The sequence below is a fragment of the Filicampus tigris genome, chromosome 3 (assembly GCF_054856515.1).
Source record: "Filicampus tigris isolate MCC_2025a chromosome 3, RoL_Ftig_1.0, whole genome shotgun sequence".
NCBI classification, from domain to species: domain Eukaryota; kingdom Metazoa; phylum Chordata; class Actinopteri; order Syngnathiformes; family Syngnathidae; genus Filicampus; species Filicampus tigris.
The window spans coordinates 23205171-23225214 of NC_141219.1; the positions used below are offsets into that span (position 1 = coordinate 23205171).

The 20044-nt window shown below is 41.5% G+C and overlaps 3 protein-coding genes across 4 annotated transcripts in view; 2 read left to right on the top strand and 1 right to left on the bottom strand.

Annotated features, from left to right (window-relative positions):
• The first annotated feature begins 1389 nt into the window (after positions 1–1389).
• arl14ep (ADP-ribosylation factor-like 14 effector protein) lies at positions 1390–5880 on the top strand. Its single transcript, XM_086025004.1, has 5 exons — positions 1390–1565; positions 3138–3333; positions 3430–3564; positions 4367–4407; positions 5063–5880. Exons 1-5 carry the CDS (start codon positions 1495–1497, stop codon positions 5289–5291), a joined length of 672 nt encoding a protein of 223 aa, XP_085881130.1. The 5' UTR covers positions 1390–1494; the 3' UTR covers positions 5292–5880.
• Positions 5881–6297: 417 nt separating this feature from the next.
• fshb (follicle stimulating hormone subunit beta) lies at positions 6298–8192 on the bottom strand. 2 transcript variants are annotated; one of them, XM_086025006.1, is made up of 3 exons: positions 8107–8192; positions 7332–7515; positions 6298–6574 (listed from the first exon to the last, which is right to left on the bottom strand). In XM_086025006.1, the coding sequence occupies exons 2-3, from the start codon at positions 7488–7490 to the stop codon at positions 6377–6379; spliced, it is 357 nt and encodes a 118-aa protein (XP_085881132.1). In that variant the 5' UTR covers positions 7491–7515; positions 8107–8192; the 3' UTR covers positions 6298–6376. The 2 variants fall into 2 exon arrangements, with proteins under 2 accessions (XP_085881132.1, XP_085881133.1); XM_086025007.1 differs by having other exon boundaries at positions 7332–7536; positions 8107–8181.
• A 6215-nt stretch (positions 8193–14407) lies between these two features.
• The window catches only part of kcna4 (potassium voltage-gated channel, shaker-related subfamily, member 4), a 61897-nt gene continuing 56260 nt past the window's right edge, over positions 14408–20044 (top strand). The window contains exons 1-2 of the mRNA XM_086025003.1: positions 14408–14886; positions 15030–18574. Of these exons, the coding sequence (XP_085881129.1) occupies positions 15485–17575 (2091 nt within the window). The 5' untranslated portion in view covers positions 14408–14886; positions 15030–15484 and the 3' untranslated portion in view covers positions 17576–18574. The remainder of the gene's footprint in view (positions 14887–15029; positions 18575–20044) is intronic.

Below are 20044 nucleotides of genomic sequence, written 5' to 3' on the forward strand. Positions count from 1 at the left end.
CATATCTCTACTACCGTCAGGTTTTGTGTTCTCCCTGCAAGAAAGGAGGGGGAAAAGAGACATTTTCAGCACAATGGCTGACGGCCAGCCTCCAATGCGACTTCTATCGCAACTCTACGCTCGTAAAACATAATGTCCCCAAAATGTATGTGCCCAAGTATAGACATATGATAATCATTCCCAGAAAATATTTTTAAAAAACTGGCAAGATTTTGGATCGTCACAGATAGGTTTACAGAATATACTTGCAAAAGTACAGTCTAAATACAAAGCGCACCAAAACAAAAACAAAACAAAAAATTAAGTCCGCTTATGGTCCGGACCAAAAGACTATTCTGGTGTGAATAACACCCTTAATTATCAAAATTGCTGAATTTGCACATTTTCTGTTCAAAAACATGGGTGAGATGGAAAGTGTGGCAACAAGAAGCCAGCCTCACCGCAGATTGCACAATCCCTCACGAGAAGCAGAAATTATAATGTTCAACAGCACCATCTATTGGTAAAATGATTCTGCTACAACAGAGGAGACTACTGTATATGGCAAACGTGCCTGTTCTGTCTCCACATTTCCGGTAAAATGTTTTCAGACACTTCTAAATATGCATTCTGATTTTCCATAGTCAGGCTAGTATTACATTTGCATTGTTACACATTTTGTTTTATTGATTGCATAAAACCGCAGATAAACCATGGAGGCATGGAGATTTCTGCCAACACACCGTGAAGCCTCCCTTAAAGTAGTTTGGGCAGCTACACCGAAGGGGCCGTATGAGAGTACACTGGTTCACAGTGGTACCATTCTTCTACGCAATCACATAGCTAGCCAGCCTGTCCGTTGATTGGGTAATTCTAAAGATGTATCTGGATGGACTGCGTAGCTCACAAATGGTCGGGAATGAACACAAAACCCATGGACCTGTACCGGAGTTTACAAGGTTACTTTATGTAGCTTGCCTGCACTGTGCCAGCTTCAACAGTGTGTGTGGAACGACCATTCTCCGTTTAAAAATACTCAAAAGATTCATTTGGAATAGGATACCCACTCAATGGCGACCCAGTACTGTATGCTGAAATCCAGGCATGTACAAAGTCCGGCCCGCTGTCAAATTTATCAGGCCCGCACCCTCTGTCATAGAATTAATAACGTCTGGCCCGTAGCCCCGTTGACAAGCGTATAAAATACACTTTAAATGCAATTTAGCATTTACACGCGAGAGTGCAGAAGCACTCTGTCCAACTCCATAACCCTGTGTCACCTCACCAAATGTGGCCCTCTTTGTAAAATTTTGGACACCCCTGCTATAATCATGCAGATGGCAGACATGTAAAAACGCCTCTAGGGGCCACTGTTGCGTGGCTTCCACACGTTTATTCGCAGGCGGAAACCGGAAGAAACCAACGTCACAGCCGTGTCATCCAGAGACCTGAAAACGCAAGTTACTGTGCACAGACCAACCTGTTTCTTTTGCATCATTTGAGTACAACGACACCATGCCTGTCACTTGTGCGTCAGTGGGATGCAACAATAAGTTTGTGAAGGGGTCGGACATTCGATTTTATCGGTAAGTTTTTTTTTCTGATTTTAATGAGGTGCCAATAAACGCATGCCGTACGTCAGTTTTGCTACTATCCAAAGACCATCTTTAGTTTCCATGAGGTACCAATAAACGCATGCCGTGTTTCAACGTCAGTGTTGCTACTACATAAAGACCATCTTTAGTTTTCACATAATCACATTGCTCATACTTGTTCTACCTGAGATGACACAGCTACGTATCCCTACAAAGCTAACCTGTTGTCATAACTGTACAATACATCAGCTGGTCGTGTGTACAATTGAACTACAGTACATGCGTATGTACTTTATCACATTTATGTTGAATTGAGTAATTAATTTGTGACGAACCTCATTATCAGTATCTATCAATTTATGTTCTATCGTTTCATTAGCCTAACTAACATCCATCTATCCATTATTATTCTGTAACACAGCTGACTGCTCACTCTTCCATAGGGTCGTTAAGGTCGTTTACTCAAATGCAAATACATATTGTTGTTTTTAACAAATTCGGTCATGAGGATAACAGTTTAAACCAGTACAGTATACCCTATGTTCCTGTACCTATCTTAATTTAAAATTGTCTTTTTTTGGTATACCGAGTACCCCTCACTCATATACAGTAATTTTTGATGATCTCAAAAACTATGACGTAGCACAACTTATTCTGAAATGTAATAAACAAAATATATTAATAAATAATGTCATTAAATTCTTAATCATTGTATTCCTTTTTAATTCAAACTAGACCAATGCAGTATGATGCTCTGAAAATAAATTATACATGTTATTTTAAAATAAGAAATCAAAATAATAAACATGCCTTTGTTATATTTACAGTGTCTTGCAAAAGTATTATCAAGAACAACACACTTAACAACAAAAATATTCATACACACTTTAACAGTTTTACTTTCTTTTCATCAGTCATCTGAGATTTAATGAGACACTTGAGCTGAAAGCTGGCTGTTGTGATTGTGCCGTAGCTGTGCCACTGGTTATTGTCTCTCCAAGGAAACAAGTTGTAGTGCACACTGCACACATAGGAATTAATTGATGTGATTATGAAATGAAGCACAATATTTATTTACCATCTTGGAAATCAATTATGAAATGTTTCCACGTACCCAGCATGGCTGAGTGGTAGAGTGGTCGTCTCCCAACCCAGAGGTTGGAGGTTTGATCCCCCGGCCATTGTGACCTGTCGAAGTGTCCTTGAGCAAGATACTTAACCCCCAGTTACTCCTGATGCTGCGTCATCAGTATGTAAATGAGGTAACAGCTTTGAGTACCGAAGGTAGAAAATACAATAAAAATACAAAAATACATGTGACAGCCCATTTACCGTTACATATGTCATTTTAATTTTTGAAGCAACAATTATGTCATATCAACAGTAAACATGTCTCCATATAGCTCATGAAATGATTGCTAGAAATACTTTTACATCATATACCATTAGTTTACTTGCTTAATTTCTCAGATTAATGAAGCTAAATATAATCTACTGAATCACAATCCCTGGTGTAATGGTACATTGTTCTTAAAAGCACCAATTCAATTTTCTTCTTGTCAGGTTCCCTCTGAGCAAACCATCACTTTCCGCCAGATGGGTTCAGAGTCTGGGTTTGAGAAACTTCATCCCAACTGCCAACACCTGCCTGTGTTCAGAGCATTTTTCACCTGACTGCTTCAGGGACTACAATGGGAAACAATTTCTGAGGGAGGATGCTGTGCCATCGTTGTTCCCTCACGGGCAAGACTCTTCAAAGGTTTGGGTCTAATACTTTGCTTCCTAACTCACGATGTTCAAACAAGTCTTTCTTGCCATTACAGTGAAATGAATGTCCTCTTTAAACATTTGATAGATTGAACTACGAAAACGACAAGCAATGCCGCTCCCTAAGGATACCAGCGTCACAAATAACATGGGACCACAGGCAGAGAGGGACAAAGCGAGAGAATTTACCAATCTACGCAGAGAAAAAAGGGGCGGCGCAAGAGTAAGTTTGCTATTTTGTTTGCTGGGCGATTTTGGAAAATAATCTAATTGGGATTTTTTTTCTCTAAAAATTTTAACTGGGATATGAGTTGCGAGTTGTTTTTTCAAGGTCTTTTTCTAATAGATTTTTCAACAATTAATCTTTATTACAAGAAAACAATACCATATCTCTCATGCATTATTTAATACTGAGGTAAAGGCAGATGAAGCATTAATTCATATGAAAGACAGTTTACCTACTAAGGCCAGAAGTATAAACTTACTAAATATTTTGATGTGCAGTTAGACAAGCGTTCACCACGACATCACAAGTCTGCCACACAGGTGTGGTTCTAAACATACTGAAAACTATACTGTCAAGGCACAAACTCATGTGCAGATTACAACAATAATGTAAGCAAATCAGTAGCTTTGCCTCTTCCTCCGTATCGCTTTGTTTCATGAAACATGATGTAAACGCGGACTCCACTTCTTAATCACTCACACAATCATTTAGACGGATAAGTAAATAAAACGTACATGTATAAAATTAAAACCTACCCGATCTCCAGTTAGTAACATCACATAAGACACCCTGTAGGAAAAGTAAGATAATCCTCATTTATGACATCATATCAAGCGCCAGCGGGCATTACCACCACTCGGCGGCAACTCATCATCTTTTCGAATGTCTTTTGGTTCGAAACATACGGCCGAGTTCATCCTCTTAAGAGTGTGTGCTTTGTGCAGCTTCATCTGCTCGAGCCAAATGACTGTCATTGATTTAATGATTTAATGCTTAAAGATGCTTATTCTTGTTCCAGGGTGGACGAGGTGGCCGCGGTGGAAAACAACTGTCCGACAGGTGAGACCTGGGGACTGTGATGGCCACAGGAATGCTTGATTCTGTGTGTAGTGAACCATGTCTACAATTTTCAGTATGGGAGTATGCTTATGCAATAAAAATTGGATTAAATTTTATGGCTTTGAAAACCTCTTAGCTAGGGGTGTCAATAATTACACAGGACACTGTCCAAGCAGAGATGATCACTTTACCCTATTTTGCCGGTCCATCCTTCCATCCTCCGTCCGCAATCTGGGCACCCTTCCATCATCGTCCCTCCGTCCTAATTCATAAAAATAGTCAATTCTCATCCTTTTAAAGCGCTTGCATTGATAGATGATTTCCTGTTGTGCGGTTAAGGTTAGCTCTCAGTGTGGTACAGTATGTAGCTAGTCTCTTACTGGCACACAAAACAAGGAAATGCTGATGTAAAGTTGTTTCATTTATAAATATAAATTTGCTAATGATGTGAAAAGTGTAACATTTGTATTAGGAGTAGGGGGGGGCGAGGCTGCAATGCTTGCATGCAAATGCTCATTAGATAATACAACAGTAAGTTGTATAGTAGAATCAGTAGTTCTAACTAAAGTAGAGGTACTTGGGTCAAAAAGAGCAATGTAGGTGTATAACAGAGTCCAGTCCAGGTCGTAATTTCTCTTTCCTATGTCTCATACAGGCAGAGCTTTGGAGGCAAGAGCAGAGTCTACGATAGCAAAGGACGTCTGTTGTCCAACGGCAAGGACATGTGCGACTGTTTGGATGTGGACTGCATGGGTTGCTTCTATCCCTGCTCGGACTGCAGCTCACGCAAATGTGGATTCGAGTGCCGCTGTGACAGGAAGTGGCTTTATGAGCAGATGGAGGTGGAGGGAGGAGAGATCATCCGCAACAAGTATGCTTTTTAATAAAGCAAGCTACACAGTATTTACCATTAATTGGACCCAATCTGATGAGATCCATTGGAGCTTTGTAAATATTTCTACACATGTAACAAGTCACTGTTTTCAAAGGTGGCGTAAGAGGAGTATACACTGAATAATCTTGGTATATTGGTTGTGGCCTACAGTGGTGTAGAACTGCATTAATTATACTAAGAATGTTTACCTTATTTAGCTACATTAGAGGGGAAGAAGTGTAGAGCTTTTGCATTGAATCTCATTCGACTTTATGAAGTGTACCTAATATTGTTGACTAGAAGTGATGGACTCGTTCTGAAAGGCTACATCAAAGGACGCTAGGAACCAAAACGTGTTCCTTCCAACAATTCAGCCATGCCCAGGTGTTGGGAACATGAAGTTTTTTTTTTGTTTTTTGTTTTTAATAAACACAAGTTGACAACATGATATATTACTGCCCATGACAGAAGAGTATGCAGTACAACATGAGGATTTTAATTCATTTTGGTACTTTTGAGCCTGTTTTGTTTACTCCCATGAAAACGTTTATTGTTACGTGTATTCATGCTAATAAACCTTATACCCACTTTTAGCATCAGTGGTGGTGGCGCTGTCATTCTCTTAAGATATTAAGGTGTTTTCTGAGTTAATAATTGTAATAATAATCATTTGCAATAAGGTTTCAGACACAGGGCAGTTCTCAAGGTGGCAAATATAATTCAGTAAAGAAAAATAGTTAAATCTCTCACCAACCTTAGACAGGTGTGTAGTGAGATGTATGAGGGAAACAATTTATCGAAATGCATGATGAGTACATGTATTGTTGGAATGAAGATGGAGCAAGAGTTTCAAATGTTATCTCTCTCAACTCAACATTATTGATAGAGCACTTCAAAAAAGCCACAACTGTTTACAAAGTGCTGTACATACTGTAGTGTTGAAAAAAATGTGTCTCTTAAACCAAAGACGGTTGAATTGATTTCATGTCAGTTTACACAATGCAACAATCAACAAATTTATGTTTTATTTTGTTCCACATTTGAATGCAGAAACAAACACTTTATTTCATTATCAAGGTTCAAATTAAAAGGGCTTTAAAAACAACTATGCATAACCCAAGGAACGCGTTCACAGTCTGTGTTGTCTTCATCACACGAAGAGCACTCGCAGCTTGTGGCCACAGGGTATGGGACCGCCACTGGACAACCTTTGATATGTTTCACTTCGTAGGTCCAGTTCCCATTACAGATGTTCTGTTCGGTCTGGCGTTTAGCAGACAAGTAGACTGGATCCTGCGGACAGAACAGCAGCCTAGTTGTTTGTGATCATACAGTACTCCGATACCAGGAGATGATAAAAGGTTAAAATTTGAAGAAAGGTAACTAATGTAACTCTCCATCCATTCATTTGCAATATCGCTTATCCTCAATAGGACTCGTGGGCAGAGATGGGAAATTCAGGTCCAGAAAGTAAAAACCCTGCCACAGTTTGTCTTGAGCCACAGGTGCTTCTAATCAACTGAGCTCGTTTACCCGCCTGTAAGAATGTAAACTGGCATATTTTGTATTCACACAGACATGAAAGTAACCAGGTCACAAGCACACCCATGCAGTGGCAGCACGATGCCACTTTTGGGATGCCCACTCTGATGAAATAGAGTGGCTCACATTAAAGAGAGGATTAAAGTAGATTACTAGGAAGGTTTGATCAATTTTTGGAAAATACTGTCCAGAGCCCAAGTGCATCCTATCTCATTGTGTCAATTAGAATTCTGACCCTGAACGGTCGCAATGGTATAGCTACTTTCTCTCAGGCAGCAGACTCTGTTTATGAGAGAGTAATTGAGCACTAAACTCACACAAAAACGTCTGCTACAAAGGCTTTTGGAAGGGATCCTCCAATCCGCCGGACAGCTGTAGGAAACTGCTTGAATGTTAAAATGATTAAAACTTTTTTTTTTAATAACTGCCTGTAGTTGAGTGGCAATTCTGTAAAATAAACCATCAAGCTCAGGCTTAACTGTCATTAACATTTTGAACTTTGCAGTACCTCATGGTAGCACTGTCCTGCACACACGGTGGTGTCGACGTATTCAGTTTTGCCACAGCTCTCCACAGGGAGGGTGCCGACTTGCAGGGAGCAGCCTGAACTGCAATGCTTACTGGCATCTGCCAGTGCCAGCACTGTTGCCATGACAACTAGCTGCATCCTTTGATGAGTGCGACACAGGCGTCTGCCGCAAGAGGGGATCAGGCTTCACATTAAAATAAGTCATGTCAGAAAATCTGAGTGGTAGCTAACATTTTTTTTTGCAATCTGAAACAACAGAAACAAATTGTTTAGTTCTCTTAATGTTTAGTCAGATAATGTGTTTCCCCTCTAGAAACAAACAGCATGAGGTTTATTTGCTCTAAATCCCATTTTTGATGGTTCCTTGACTTCAAAAAAAGTTCAACAACCATTGCTGACTCCAAATTGGCTCCTGGCAGCATATGTTGACTTTTCAAGTATTCTCTTGAGCGTTTTGTGACAAAGTCAACCTTTATCTTATAGCCAGCATGAGTTTCAATTCACTGGAATTTTAAACATCTAGATAGATATATCTAGATATAAAAGATTTCAAATTCAGATCGATGTCCAAAAACATGCAGTATAATAGACGCACTACTGCATCAGTTACAGACACTGCACACACATTTAGTATATATATTTTTTTAAATGTAAAGTGTCAGTGCACTATTAAGAGACCTGGTATTGCTTTGATTAAAATTATTATCCGATAATCAAATTTCATCACAAGTTTTGCATTTGCCCAAAGTCATACCTTTTTGAAGTGGCTTTTATCGTTTCGGACGTCCACCTGATCTCTAAATGTCTCAAACACCTATGGTGCTTTGCCTCTCCCCACACTCTTAAATAAGGCAGCAGTAAATTCTGTTAATCTTGTCAGCTTTAGCTCTCTGTTGTTTTTCCACTTGTTTAGTCCAAGCATTGACACAGTAAATCCCCCTCTTTTTCCCTCACCAGATCAGGTAAGGCCTTTCCTCCTACATGTACGTAGGAGGAGAGGATCTTATCTCTTGGAAGGTTTGGACCAACCACAGAAAAATAAACTGTCATCTGCTCCCACAGAAAACGGAAAATCCCAAGCGATGCATCAGCAATCACTCAGTCTTTTCTTCCCACCCAATACCCCGCTCCCCCCATCATTGTTTTTGGTAATGTCATCAGTAACTCCCTGATCCTTTATCCATCTTTTCACAACTAAAATCAACCCTTAACAAACACATACTTTACCACTGCAAGTTACCAGAAGGCTTTGCTTTTTATATTGAATTTTACAACAATGTGTTTTGGTTGTCGCATGGTGGATTAGGTTGGCAAGCACGGTTGTGGTTCTGGGTTTTAATGTTCTTTCCGGCCTTGTGTGGGCTTTCTCCGTGCTCTTCGGTGGCTTACCACATTCTAAATGAGCAACTTAGCAAGCTAAGTTACAATAAAATGTCCAAAAAGCTACGTCAGTTGGGTTGTGCCTCTTTAAAAGAAAAACTATATTTTAAAATATTTGAATTCTGCTGTTGATGTATAAATGAATACTTAATTGTAAGATCTTTAGATTATATAATGCTTCTTCTGCAATGTAACTGTCTTTGACTAATGCTGAAAATTTATAGCCGAGAGAAGTTAAGCTGCACCAAGAAATAGTAAGCCTACAGGCACAGTCAAATATACAGATAACTTTAGAGTGCTGCAGGCTTGGGTGGCTCTGTCTACCATTGCACCCTCCAGGGACTTAATGCTTCTGCAGAAATACCACGTAAACAACAAGGACCTTTATGAAGTGTCACCTATGTCCTTCTTGAAACTGTTTCCTTAAAAATCTCAAACAGAATACACCACTGCTTGGAAGCACTGTTAATTAGTGAGTATCTTAAGCAAGTGGTAATTGTCCTTTAATTCAGTATGCACTGTAGGGATGCGATTACGAAAATGCAAGTTTTATTCATTCACAAATGTATTTTGTTTTTACAAATTTTAATGGGATATTTTTTTCCCAACTTTCTTTATTGATTTTTAACCAAAGCCATATTAAAGTCGAAAATATGAACAACTTAGTTTCATTACAATTGTGCATTTATTACCCTAACATCCCCCACCCCTGAACTCACCCACCTCCGGGCCCAAACGTCAGACATTGCAAGAAATCAGTCGCAGGACACAGGAACAACAACAAAACATCCAGGGGCACTCATACGCAGAAGAAAGAGAGAAAAAGGTGCAAGTTAGTACAACTGAATCCACCTCTGCCTCAGGAAGCAGAGTGATAGTATCCAATAACAGAGAAGGCTGCCAATTCTCCTCAACTTTATTAATAGTGCCTTTCAGCTAACCAGTCGTCCACCATTTTATATAAGACTGACATGCATCTGCTCTGTTGAGGTTCTATTCCAAGTAGACTATCCAAACATGTTTCATGAGGTCTGTTGGGGAAATGAGGGAAATGTTTTTTGGGCAAAATCTCCAGACTGTCGTCTGTAGATAATGCGGAAAGTTTGAATTTGGCAGATCAAATTTAGATGAGAGGTCATAAAAGGATTTTAAAAAAAAAGAACATCATTAAGTGCATATGAATACTGTATCTGTTCCAGACATTACGCAAATTCCACAAATTAAGGTCTGACCTTTGACTATGACAGACATAGTAACATGCATATTGCACCACCACGCTAACCTTTGAAATGTTCTTCTGCATTTAAATTTTTGTGGTCATCATTTTTGCACTGCTTTGTCGATGTTAAATCACCCCAAATTTTACATTTAAACGAAAGCTGGAAATGGCTAATATGGCTTCAATATCTTTCTGAATGATCCTTTATGCTATGGACTTGTGGCAACCCATAAACTGTCAATGCACCTGCACTTGACGCGTAAACTGTTAAACTGTAATTGTTGTCACATGCTGTTAAACAGTAAAGTAGCAATAAAGAATGCATCTCATACAATTATAAAACGTTTGACGTGTTATCCAAGTAATGAGGAGAAAACAGTTTAACACGCACACACACACACACACACAAAACATACTAATGCAACCTTTGATCTTGATCTCAGGTCTGATATAATTTCGATCCACTGGGTAATTCTTTTGACATTGAACTGTGAAGTAAGAATGATATATAATTAAAGTACTTGCAAAAGGCGTACTGTTCAGCAGGAATTAAAATAATAGCAGACCAAAAGCCACAGGGAATCACTTATATGATGTACAAAAAGGTTCCAGTCATCCTAATGATTCAGTGGTTCATAATTTGTGAGAATTACTATTTCAAACGAGCCTTGGGGTGCAATATTATACATGTTTAATAAGTTACAACTTTGAGGCAGAGGGTTACAGGTTTGAGAAATGCTATGGAACAAAATAATGGAAATTGAGACTGATTGTTGGAGAGATGATAGTCCCTTGTGCCTCATAAAGAGCCACAATACGATAGGAAACATGATTCATGTCCTTGGTCACAACTAGCAATACAATATGATGAGACATTCCATAAATCCCCCTACTGTGTCTATTGTTCTGATTTATGAACATCCATTGTTACTAAGCCTTGACTAGCCTTTTTGCAAAGGAAAGAAGAGGCCACAAAAGAAAGGCACAGTCTATAAATACCTCGTGTCTCGACAACACTGAAAGGCTAAAATCTCCCAATGCCAGGTGTTCCTGCTAATCGAATTTAGCTAGAGCCTGAGTTGTGTTGTCCCCTATGCATCACACAGACAGATTTTGTGAGCAGTTGCACCTCTTCTGCTCGAGTGCACTCAAACATCCTCGGCACCTGTGCCGTTTTCACTCTGTCCCCTTCTATCACTATAGCGGTAGTGGATTTACATCCCCCCCTTGTGATAAATTAGATGCATGATCAATGTGGGGGGGGGGGGGGGGGGTGGAAGGTTTCCGTAATTTTCAGAATAGAAAAGAACTCACTTAATACCTTATCAGTGTTTCCCAAACCTGAGCGCAATTATACTCGCAACAAGCTTTTACTTATTCTTTTGTATGAATGGCAACAGGTGGAGCTTTATTGTGCCCTCAGCCATTTAATGGGAGAGCATGTAATTGTTCAGCCTGTCGCTATACGCCACCGGCATTGATAAATGAACAACGATATATTTGTAATAATTTTGAAACAAAAGAAGTGGCGTTGGATTATTTTCCGTGGCACTCCTGTGTGCCACGGGTGGTTGGGAATCACTGCCCTTATGTTCATGTCTGATACACAATGACAATTGTGAGAGACAAATACTGTTTTACCTCTGCAATAGACTTGCCATTCATGTTTTAGTGCAGACATTACTTTCAATATATCTGATACAATGGTACTAGTTGAAAGAGAATGCACAGGGAACCAAATTATCACTTTAGGAAGATTACAACTACCAGTAGATGTTCCCCTTGAGAATGGCTCCTTAGGGGAATGCAGAAATTTCCTGGTGACTTTACAGTCAGCATTGACAAGCTGTTCTCATTCAAATTAGTGTTTCAGTCAGACTAATTGTACAATTCAGAGGGAATAGGCATCGTGGGCAACATACTGATTAAGTGCCACAGTGCTGCATGCGCCCACAGATTATATGCACAACCGCATTAGACCTAAAGGTGCAATAAACTAAGGAATTTACTGTCATAATTTGTTTGAGGAGACTTTTTTTTGCCAGTGGTGTGGCTGAGATCTCTCTGCAAACTTCTGTTTAGTGAGTTGTTGATTACCTGACAGTATTTGGTTGTAAATTAAATTGAATCTTTGAGGCGCAGACCTTCAATATGTAGACCGATCACTATTTGTGAGGTCATGACTTCAAAACAATGGTGTCTTTGTTCAGTATTGTTTTGGATGGTTACAAGACAAACTTTTAAAAATGAATCACTACAAAAGCCATTACAATGCCTCCACTCATCCATCAAAAAAGGTAATGCATTCCTCATTTTTTTTGGACATCTTTTTTCCCTCACTGTTGGACTAATTATGCCATTAGGGTGATAATTTCCCTGGATTCCAAGGCACTTTCTTTAATCAGGCAAGTCAAGTGTAGAATTTGCATCACCGTTTTCTTTTTCTTTTTATGTCATTAGTTTGTTGAACTAAAAGTTATGTTTATTGTGAAATTTCACAGTTTTTATATCATTTTCCTTTGCCTTTAAGAATAGTCATGGGAAAGTCTAAATATGTAATGCACATGCAGTTTACTGGTGTTGGCCTGCTATTCTTTTTCGATGTCCATATGAAGACTTGTACTTTAATACTGGACTTTTTCTGGCAGCAATCCAATTTCTATGCTACTTGCCCTCATTAGGTGAGCTAGAACCGATCCCTGCTATGAGAGGCGGGGTTCAACTTGGACTGGTTGCCAGACAATTGCAGTGCAAATAGTGTATACCATTAACAATCACATTCACATCACATTTTTTTTAAAGGACTGACTAAGCAAGGACGGAAGTGTGTTTTCATCCATAGCTGTATTCGTCTCTAACGAGGTCAAGTACCATCTGACGTGTTGTGTTTGTTGTTTTAAAAACAAAGACCACTGTTCTCTTCTGCGATACCACGGAGGGTGCTCTTTTTCATGTGCGTTTCCAGCATTAACATTGCATAATCTGCCCTCTAGTGGATGCCAATTTCATTGACAAGGAAAAAGGTGGATAGCAATTTTGTTTTGTTAAATAACTGTTAACATTTAGTACATACCTTATCCCTTTGCATGCAAAGTATGTCCTTGTTTAGGACATCTCTAGAGCATAAAAATTTCTCCAAACCTGATGGTTCATGCTCCTCCCATCTCCGCCGTAACCCAGAAGTGGAACTCTTTAGTTCTCCTCCGAAATTAACATTGCATTATTTTGCAATAATTATTTTTATTGTGAAATAACACAATAAAAATTGAAAACTTGTTGCGTTATAACGCAAAAGGATGCAAGCGCTTTCAAAGGAAGAGGCCCGACGGGGTCGGAGGACGATTGTTTTTATGAATAAGGATGGAGGGATGATGACGGAAGGGTGCCCAGGTCGCGGATGGAGGACGGACCGGCAAAATAGGGTAAAGTGCCCATCTCTGTTCACATCTATGGACAATTTAGAGTATTCAATGAAATGAAAGTGATATTTGTTCATTGAATTTATATTAACTGCATTCGCTTCATTTAATAGTTTCTCTTGGCTACACTGCTTCCAGCACCATTATGTGGAAGTTAGAGTTTTATTTTTTATTCTTTTGTCTAATTAGATTCCAGCCTCTCCTGCAATGTCAATGTAATCTGCCGGGCCTTCACAATCAGTAGAGCTGGACAATGTAACTAATGTGATGTATTTTACCTCACATTTTTATGCTTTAGTCATGTTATTAAATATATATTTCTGATCTGCTCCAGATATAGACATGTGGCAACGGCCTGCTGTTATATTGCGTTTTTTTGTGTTATTGATGGTTTCTATTCCTGCGATGGGATCATGGAGAGGTAATTGATTGAGTCAGGTACAAATTGCACAGCCCACTTCTGATTAACTAGCACAATATTGCTGAGCTCACTTCTTTCCTTGAAATCTCAGATCAGTGACAGCATTTTTCAGCATGCACACTCAATATTTGCTTTGTGATTTATTAATTGTGTGTTTATGGGAGTCGTGGTTTTGCAACCAAAGTAACATGAAAATTCACGTGTTGCTGAACAAATGGAACAACCACACTATTAATAGATGGATAGAGGGATAGATAGATGGATAGATAGATCCCAAGGGAAATTGAGAGCTCGGTTGTACAGCTGCTCTACATACACACTAGGGATTAAACATCATAAAGTGACACGTAAGGCTGACCTCACGATCCTCCTCCTCCCTGCCACACCTCTTCATGCCTAATGAAGTGTTGTACACGTCTAATTGATGGCTTCGTGCAGGAAGCACAGAGGGTGCTCAGAGGTGTGAGACTGCAGCACGGTGGCAGTGAGCGAGTGCCTCCACTGGGGGAGGATCGAGCACCGCCTGCACGCTCTGCAGTAAGAGCGCCCCTATCTCGCACTCACAGGCTCTTCACCACACACGCGCACTCGCATTCGCGCGCACACGGGAGGGATACAGGAGGATAGGTAGGGATACAGCTGCAGACAGACAGATGTGTGATGCTCACACTCCGCCATGCTGTGGCCTTTTGCATTCACCGGGGTGAAGGTAAACTTTTGCCCATCCTCGCATGTATTCGCCCCAGCCGTGCGTGTCTCTCATCGATGCCATATCGCCGCTCGCACACCTTTTTCAACCTTTACCACCGCCTGCATTGAGGAGGGGTTGTGGCGATGGAGCCGATACAGTGGGCTGAAGTCGCAACAGATCCTGTTGAATTGAGACGTCGACACGCAGCCAAAAAGTGCCCTTCTCAGAGTGCGTCAGAGCTCGCATGGATGTAGTGGATGAGGTGGTCGCCGCTTGGCTACGACAAGGGATTGGTCATATTATATCCAAAACTGACACGGAGATTTGGAAGTGCATCCTCACCTAGAGCACATCCATCGACCGCCGGCTGATACGCCTGGGAGCCGTTTGGTCCATTTTAACATGTAAGTATACATGCTAGGAGCTATAAATAAGCAGCAAGGGAAAAAGGGCGCGCAGCATTGATTATGAATGCCACAATGAAGTTTCTTCACTGCAATGACTGAACTGTTCTACTAACGATTCTTTTTGTGTTATTTTCTTGCAGCTTCGGACAACATCAGTGGATGTAAGTCACCAGAACCATAATATAACAGCAAGGATCCCATTTTTTTATGTCTCTCATAAAACGGCAACCGGCAGTGGCCAAGGCATGAGGATCAAAAGACGCATGTGGTGGAATTAACCACCTGATGGAGACCACCAAAGATACTGTGTGTGACTCACAATGCTGACCACATCAAGGCTGCTGCATGTGTGTGCGTAACAGGCCGGGCCCCCACGGCCTTCACCTTTTCTGGGAAAATTATGTCATAAAATACTGGGGGCCTGTGTCAAAACATTATTATCAGTTATCACTCTTGAGCGGACACGCAGTATGGATCTGATTGGGTGGACTCTCATTTTGATCCACAGCTGATTGGTCCATTCCAGCTACAACTTCTATCCTCTGGCCTCCTGACAGGTTTTTTTTTTTTACGCTCACCAACCTGCAGACTTAAAATGGAGTTTGCTATGGTGGGTGCGGACGGCGGGTGCAACAGCCACCTGCCTTACGGGTATGCCCAAGCTCGCGCCCGGGAGAGGGAGCGAGAGAGGGAGCGTCAGGCGGCCCAGTCCAGAGCGGCTGCAGCGGCGGTGGCAGCCGAGAGCGGATCCGGAGCGGATGGGGGAGGCGTCGGCTCCGGGGGGTCCACCTCTTCATCCACCACCACAACCACCTCCGCCTCATCGGGCGCGCATCTCCTTAACAACCGCCAGCATCCGTCTCGCACCGCCTCCTCCAGCGCCAACATCAACAGCGGCGGTACCGCCTCGCGCCCCTCCTCCTCCTCCTCCTCCTCCTCCTCCTCCTCCTCCACCTCCTCCTCTCAGGATACGGAGAAGCAGAGACTCCTCAGAGAGCGCAAAAAGCAACGCGGCGTCGGGCGCTGGAGACGCAGCCGGACCACTCTCGGCGGGGACCTGCGCCACTCCGAACTGGCGCTGCTCGGCTCCGAGGAGGACATCATGATCGAAGAGGAAGAGGGCGCCGAGGAAGAGGAGGAGGATGAGGAGGAGGAGCGGGGAAAGCGGTCCAGTTTTCTGTGTAACATGGATGATGATGATGATGATGATGATGACGACGACGAAACAGTTTCAATTACTGACAGACATCCTCAGTCCGGATATGCGAATGTATACAGCGAGTTGGGCTGCTGCGAGAGAGTTGTCATCAACGTGTCGGGCCTCAAGTTTGAAACTCAGCTCAAGACTCTCACTCAGTTCCCCGACACTCTCCTGGGGGACCCCGACAAGCGCATCCGGTACTTTGACCCGCTGAGGAACGAGTACTTCTTCGATCGGAACCGACCGAGTTTTGACGCTATTCTTTACTATTACCAGTCTGGAGGACGCTTGAAAAGACCCGCCAACGTTCCGTTTGACATCTTCTCCGAGGAAGTCAAGTTTTATGAACTTGGAGAGGAGGCGATCCTAAAGTTTCGAGAGGATGAGGGTTTTGTCAAAGAGGAGGAGAAGCCTCTCCCCGAGGACGAGTTCAAGCGCCAAATTTGGCTGCTGTTCGAATATCCGGAGAGCTCCAGTCCGGCCAGGGGGATCGCGGTGGTGTCCGTGCTGGTTATTGTCATCTCGATCGTCATTTTCTGCCTGGAGACGCTGCCAGAGTTCAGGGACGACAAAGAGTACTTGCAGGCCAGACACAATTCCACGCAGCCGGACCACGGATTTACGCCCTTCAACGACCCCTTTTTCATCGTGGAAACAGTGTGCATTATTTGGTTCTCCTTTGAGATTATAGTCCGCTTCTTTGCGTGTCCCAGCAAAACGGCGTTCTTTAAAAACATCATGAACTCCATTGACATTGTTTCCATTTTGCCTTACTTCATAACCCTGGGCACGGACCTGGCGCAGCACCAAGGCAACGGGCAGCAGGCGATGAGCTTCGCCATCCTGAGAATAATTCGCCTCGTCAGGGTCTTCCGCATCTTCAAGTTGTCCAGACACTCCAAAGGCCTCCAGATCCTGGGCCACACTCTGCGCGCCAGCATGAGGGAGCTGGCCCTGCTCATTTTCTTCCTGGTTATCGGCGTCATCCTCTTCTCGAGCGCCGTTTACTTCGCCGAGGCGGACGAGCCCACATCGCAGTTCACCAGCATCCCGGACGCCTTCTGGTGGGCCGTGGTGACGATGACTACGGTGGGTTACGGGGACATGAAGCCCATCACAGTGGGTGGCAAGATAGTGGGCTCTCTGTGCGCTATAGCGGGCGTGTTAACCATCGCGTTGCCGGTGCCGGTTATAGTGTCCAACTTCAACTATTTTTACCACCGTGAGACCGACAATAACGAGGACCAGGCGCAACCGGTGGTTGAGAGCATGCCGCCAGGATGCCCCTACTTCCCGGACTTTTTGCGCAAATTTAAAGGATCGCCGTCCGGCTCCTCGCTGGGGGACAAAGCGGAGTACATGGAGATGGAAGAAGGGGTGACGGAGTCTCTGTGCGGCCTGGACAAAAGCCCCAGTAAAGGAAACGGCACAGACATAAGCAGAAGGAACAGTACGAACTCCAAATCCATTCAGACTGACGTGTGATTACAAATATTTTTATTTTGTTTTTCTTTTCCCGGAGAAAATATAAATACCCGAAATATACAGTACATTGATAATCACCCAAACAAGTTTTACGCACGGGCACGAAGAGCCACCCCTCAACCCCTCCGCCCTCCTCCCCTCTACAAGCGCTTACAGGTCGCCATGGTTACCATGTCACACGATAGTTTCATGCACATCTTCCACATAACAAGGACCAATGTATGCCAAATTAATCTATTTGAGTTTAGCTAGATTCCAAATTAGACATATAATTACATTTATAGAAAAGATGCTCTGCACTCGCACTTTATGAGTTTCATCTGTCAATTGCAGGAAGAGTATTGATCGTCTACTTGCTCTTATGCAGTAAAGCCGCCTTTTGTTTTTGAAAGAGGAATTTGTGCTTTAGTGACATATTTTTACAGACAAAAGGTGGAGGATGGCAGATATTCTTCGTCCGTTTAAAAATATGAAAACAGACATCTTAAAAATAATATTCTCAATCCCTGCCAGTGAAAGTGACCCCTACCCCAATTGAAACGTCATAAAGTTCAACGTGAACGTTCCGAGCGCCGATACTTGTATGAAGTGAAGCTTATTAAAAGGGCAGTGCATTTAGCAGTCATCACATAAACCAGGGCTAGAAATAATCGTGTTGTGCTGTATACATTTGCACCCACTATGAGAGCTAAGCACAGGAATCACCACATTTAAACACAACAGGAGGAAGGACTTGTCCCTCCATGTTTTTAATGAACAGGCCTCAACACATGACGTCAATGTCCCAAATACACTTACTGTAAGTCACCTCCAAATGATAATATCCCTTTACACGGACGCAAATGGAACATTGAAGCAAAAAAGACTCCATTGAGGAAATTCCTTGTGAGGAAGTTCTGAGCAACTTCCCCATGTTAGCTGGACTTCGTGCACATTTGGGTTTTTTTTTCAACTCAAGAGGACTATTACTATTTCATCTGGATGTGGACGTCTTCCAAGGTATGTAGCCTGGTGTTTCCCCTAATCACTATATTAATGATGATGATGACCATAGCAAAGATTTACATTGAGTAATAATAGTATCAATTGCAACACATGCACACAACAATTTGCATAGCTTTTTATGCTTGAATGACATGAAATGAAAAACAATATGCATTTGCTAAACAGGCATGTATTCCAAAAATTGACACAAATGCTCATTCTAGCCATCTTTTAGACCTATGATCAAATAATACTTCAAACAAATTTCATTTACAAAAAAACCCCAAAACAAACAAAACACTGTTTCTAAAATAACTACGTTATCACCTTGCCAGTGTAATCAATCAGGTGTTTTAAAAGTCATTTGAAACAGCTAGATCTTCTTTCTGGTGTCTGACCTGCATAAACATGTCCTAAAATCATGACGGTCCAGTGGCTGATGTTTCACATCAAATGCAGTGGAAGGATGTCAACCTGTCACCTAAAATGTGGCAAGCAAGAAAAGATAAAAAACATTTTTATCACAAATTTGTTTGAATACACAAATGAAAAGTTGCCCTCTGAATTCTACTGGCATATTCATTTCATATTTCGTTACATCAAAATGATTTGCATGAACTTGCCTGAGGCACACTGTAGCTTCCAACGCTCGAAATGGTACAGTGCAAAAGTATATGCAGCCTTTTTGATCATGCTCAAATTTTTTCTTAATTGAAGAAACAATGTAATAATACATATATGGAAACTAAAGGCTTATGTATCTCAAAATTGTTGACAAACTGTATTATTGCACACTTTATGCGCAAGATAGTAATCCATCCAACTGACAGGTATTTTTTTGTGTGTTAACATCCTATTGAAGAGCATGATAACTGCACAAGTATTTGGATTGGCCACAATACAAGATTATAAAAAAAGAACCACATTCTGTAAATTAAACAGAATTTGAAATGGACGGACACGTCATGATTTCTCCCAGGCAAGTAAGGAAGAAAGGTGATGATAATTATGAACAAAATAACAATGCAAAAAAAGACAATCAGAAATATACAATTCATAAATTAAACAGGTGTGAAATACAGTACAATAAGGTCAAGTATTTTAATATTAGGCCTATAAAAATGATTTTATTTTATTTTTTTATTAGAGAGCACTGGTGGATCTGTCAGTGCCATAACATGACCAACTAAATGAGCACTGTGTAAAGTTATACCATGCAGGCAAGGGTAGGTGCTTACACCTCATTAAAAATGTGACGCTTCGGTTGACCGCTTAAAGGTCTTTCTTAAACTGCACATTTGACCAACCTTTCACTGTGACCAGTCCAAAGCAACACTGAGCAATATAGTTAAACTGGAAGTCAAGTCAAACATTTTCTTTACAATAATATGGTTCATAAGCCCCTTCAAGTCTAAACACTGTTCTGAATAATATTGCTTTTGTGGAATACGGAATTAAGCAGAAAAATCCACCCAATTTTATCCA

What these genes read in the sequence shown, in the direction of transcription:
- arl14ep (XM_086025004.1), top strand. Translation starts at nt 1,495, where the DNA reads ATGCCTGTCACTTGTGCGTCAGTGGGATGCAACAATAAGTTTGTGAAG. An exon ending in TCGGACATTCGATTTTATCG is followed by an intron (nt 1,566 to 3,137) that starts GTAAGTTTTTTT and finishes TCTTCTTGTCAG; the next exon opens with GTTCCCTCTGAGCAAACCAT. An exon ending in ACGGGCAAGACTCTTCAAAG is followed by an intron (nt 3,334 to 3,429) that starts GTTTGGGTCTAA and finishes AACATTTGATAG; the next exon opens with ATTGAACTACGAAAACGACA.
- fshb (XM_086025006.1), bottom strand. Translation starts at nt 7,490, where the DNA reads ATGCAGCTAGTTGTCATGGCAACAGTGCTGGCACTGGCAGATGCCAGT. An exon ending in CAGGACAGTGCTACCATGAG is followed by an intron (nt 6,575 to 7,331) that starts GTACTGCAAAGT and finishes TTCTGTCCGCAG; the next exon opens with GATCCAGTCTACTTGTCTGC.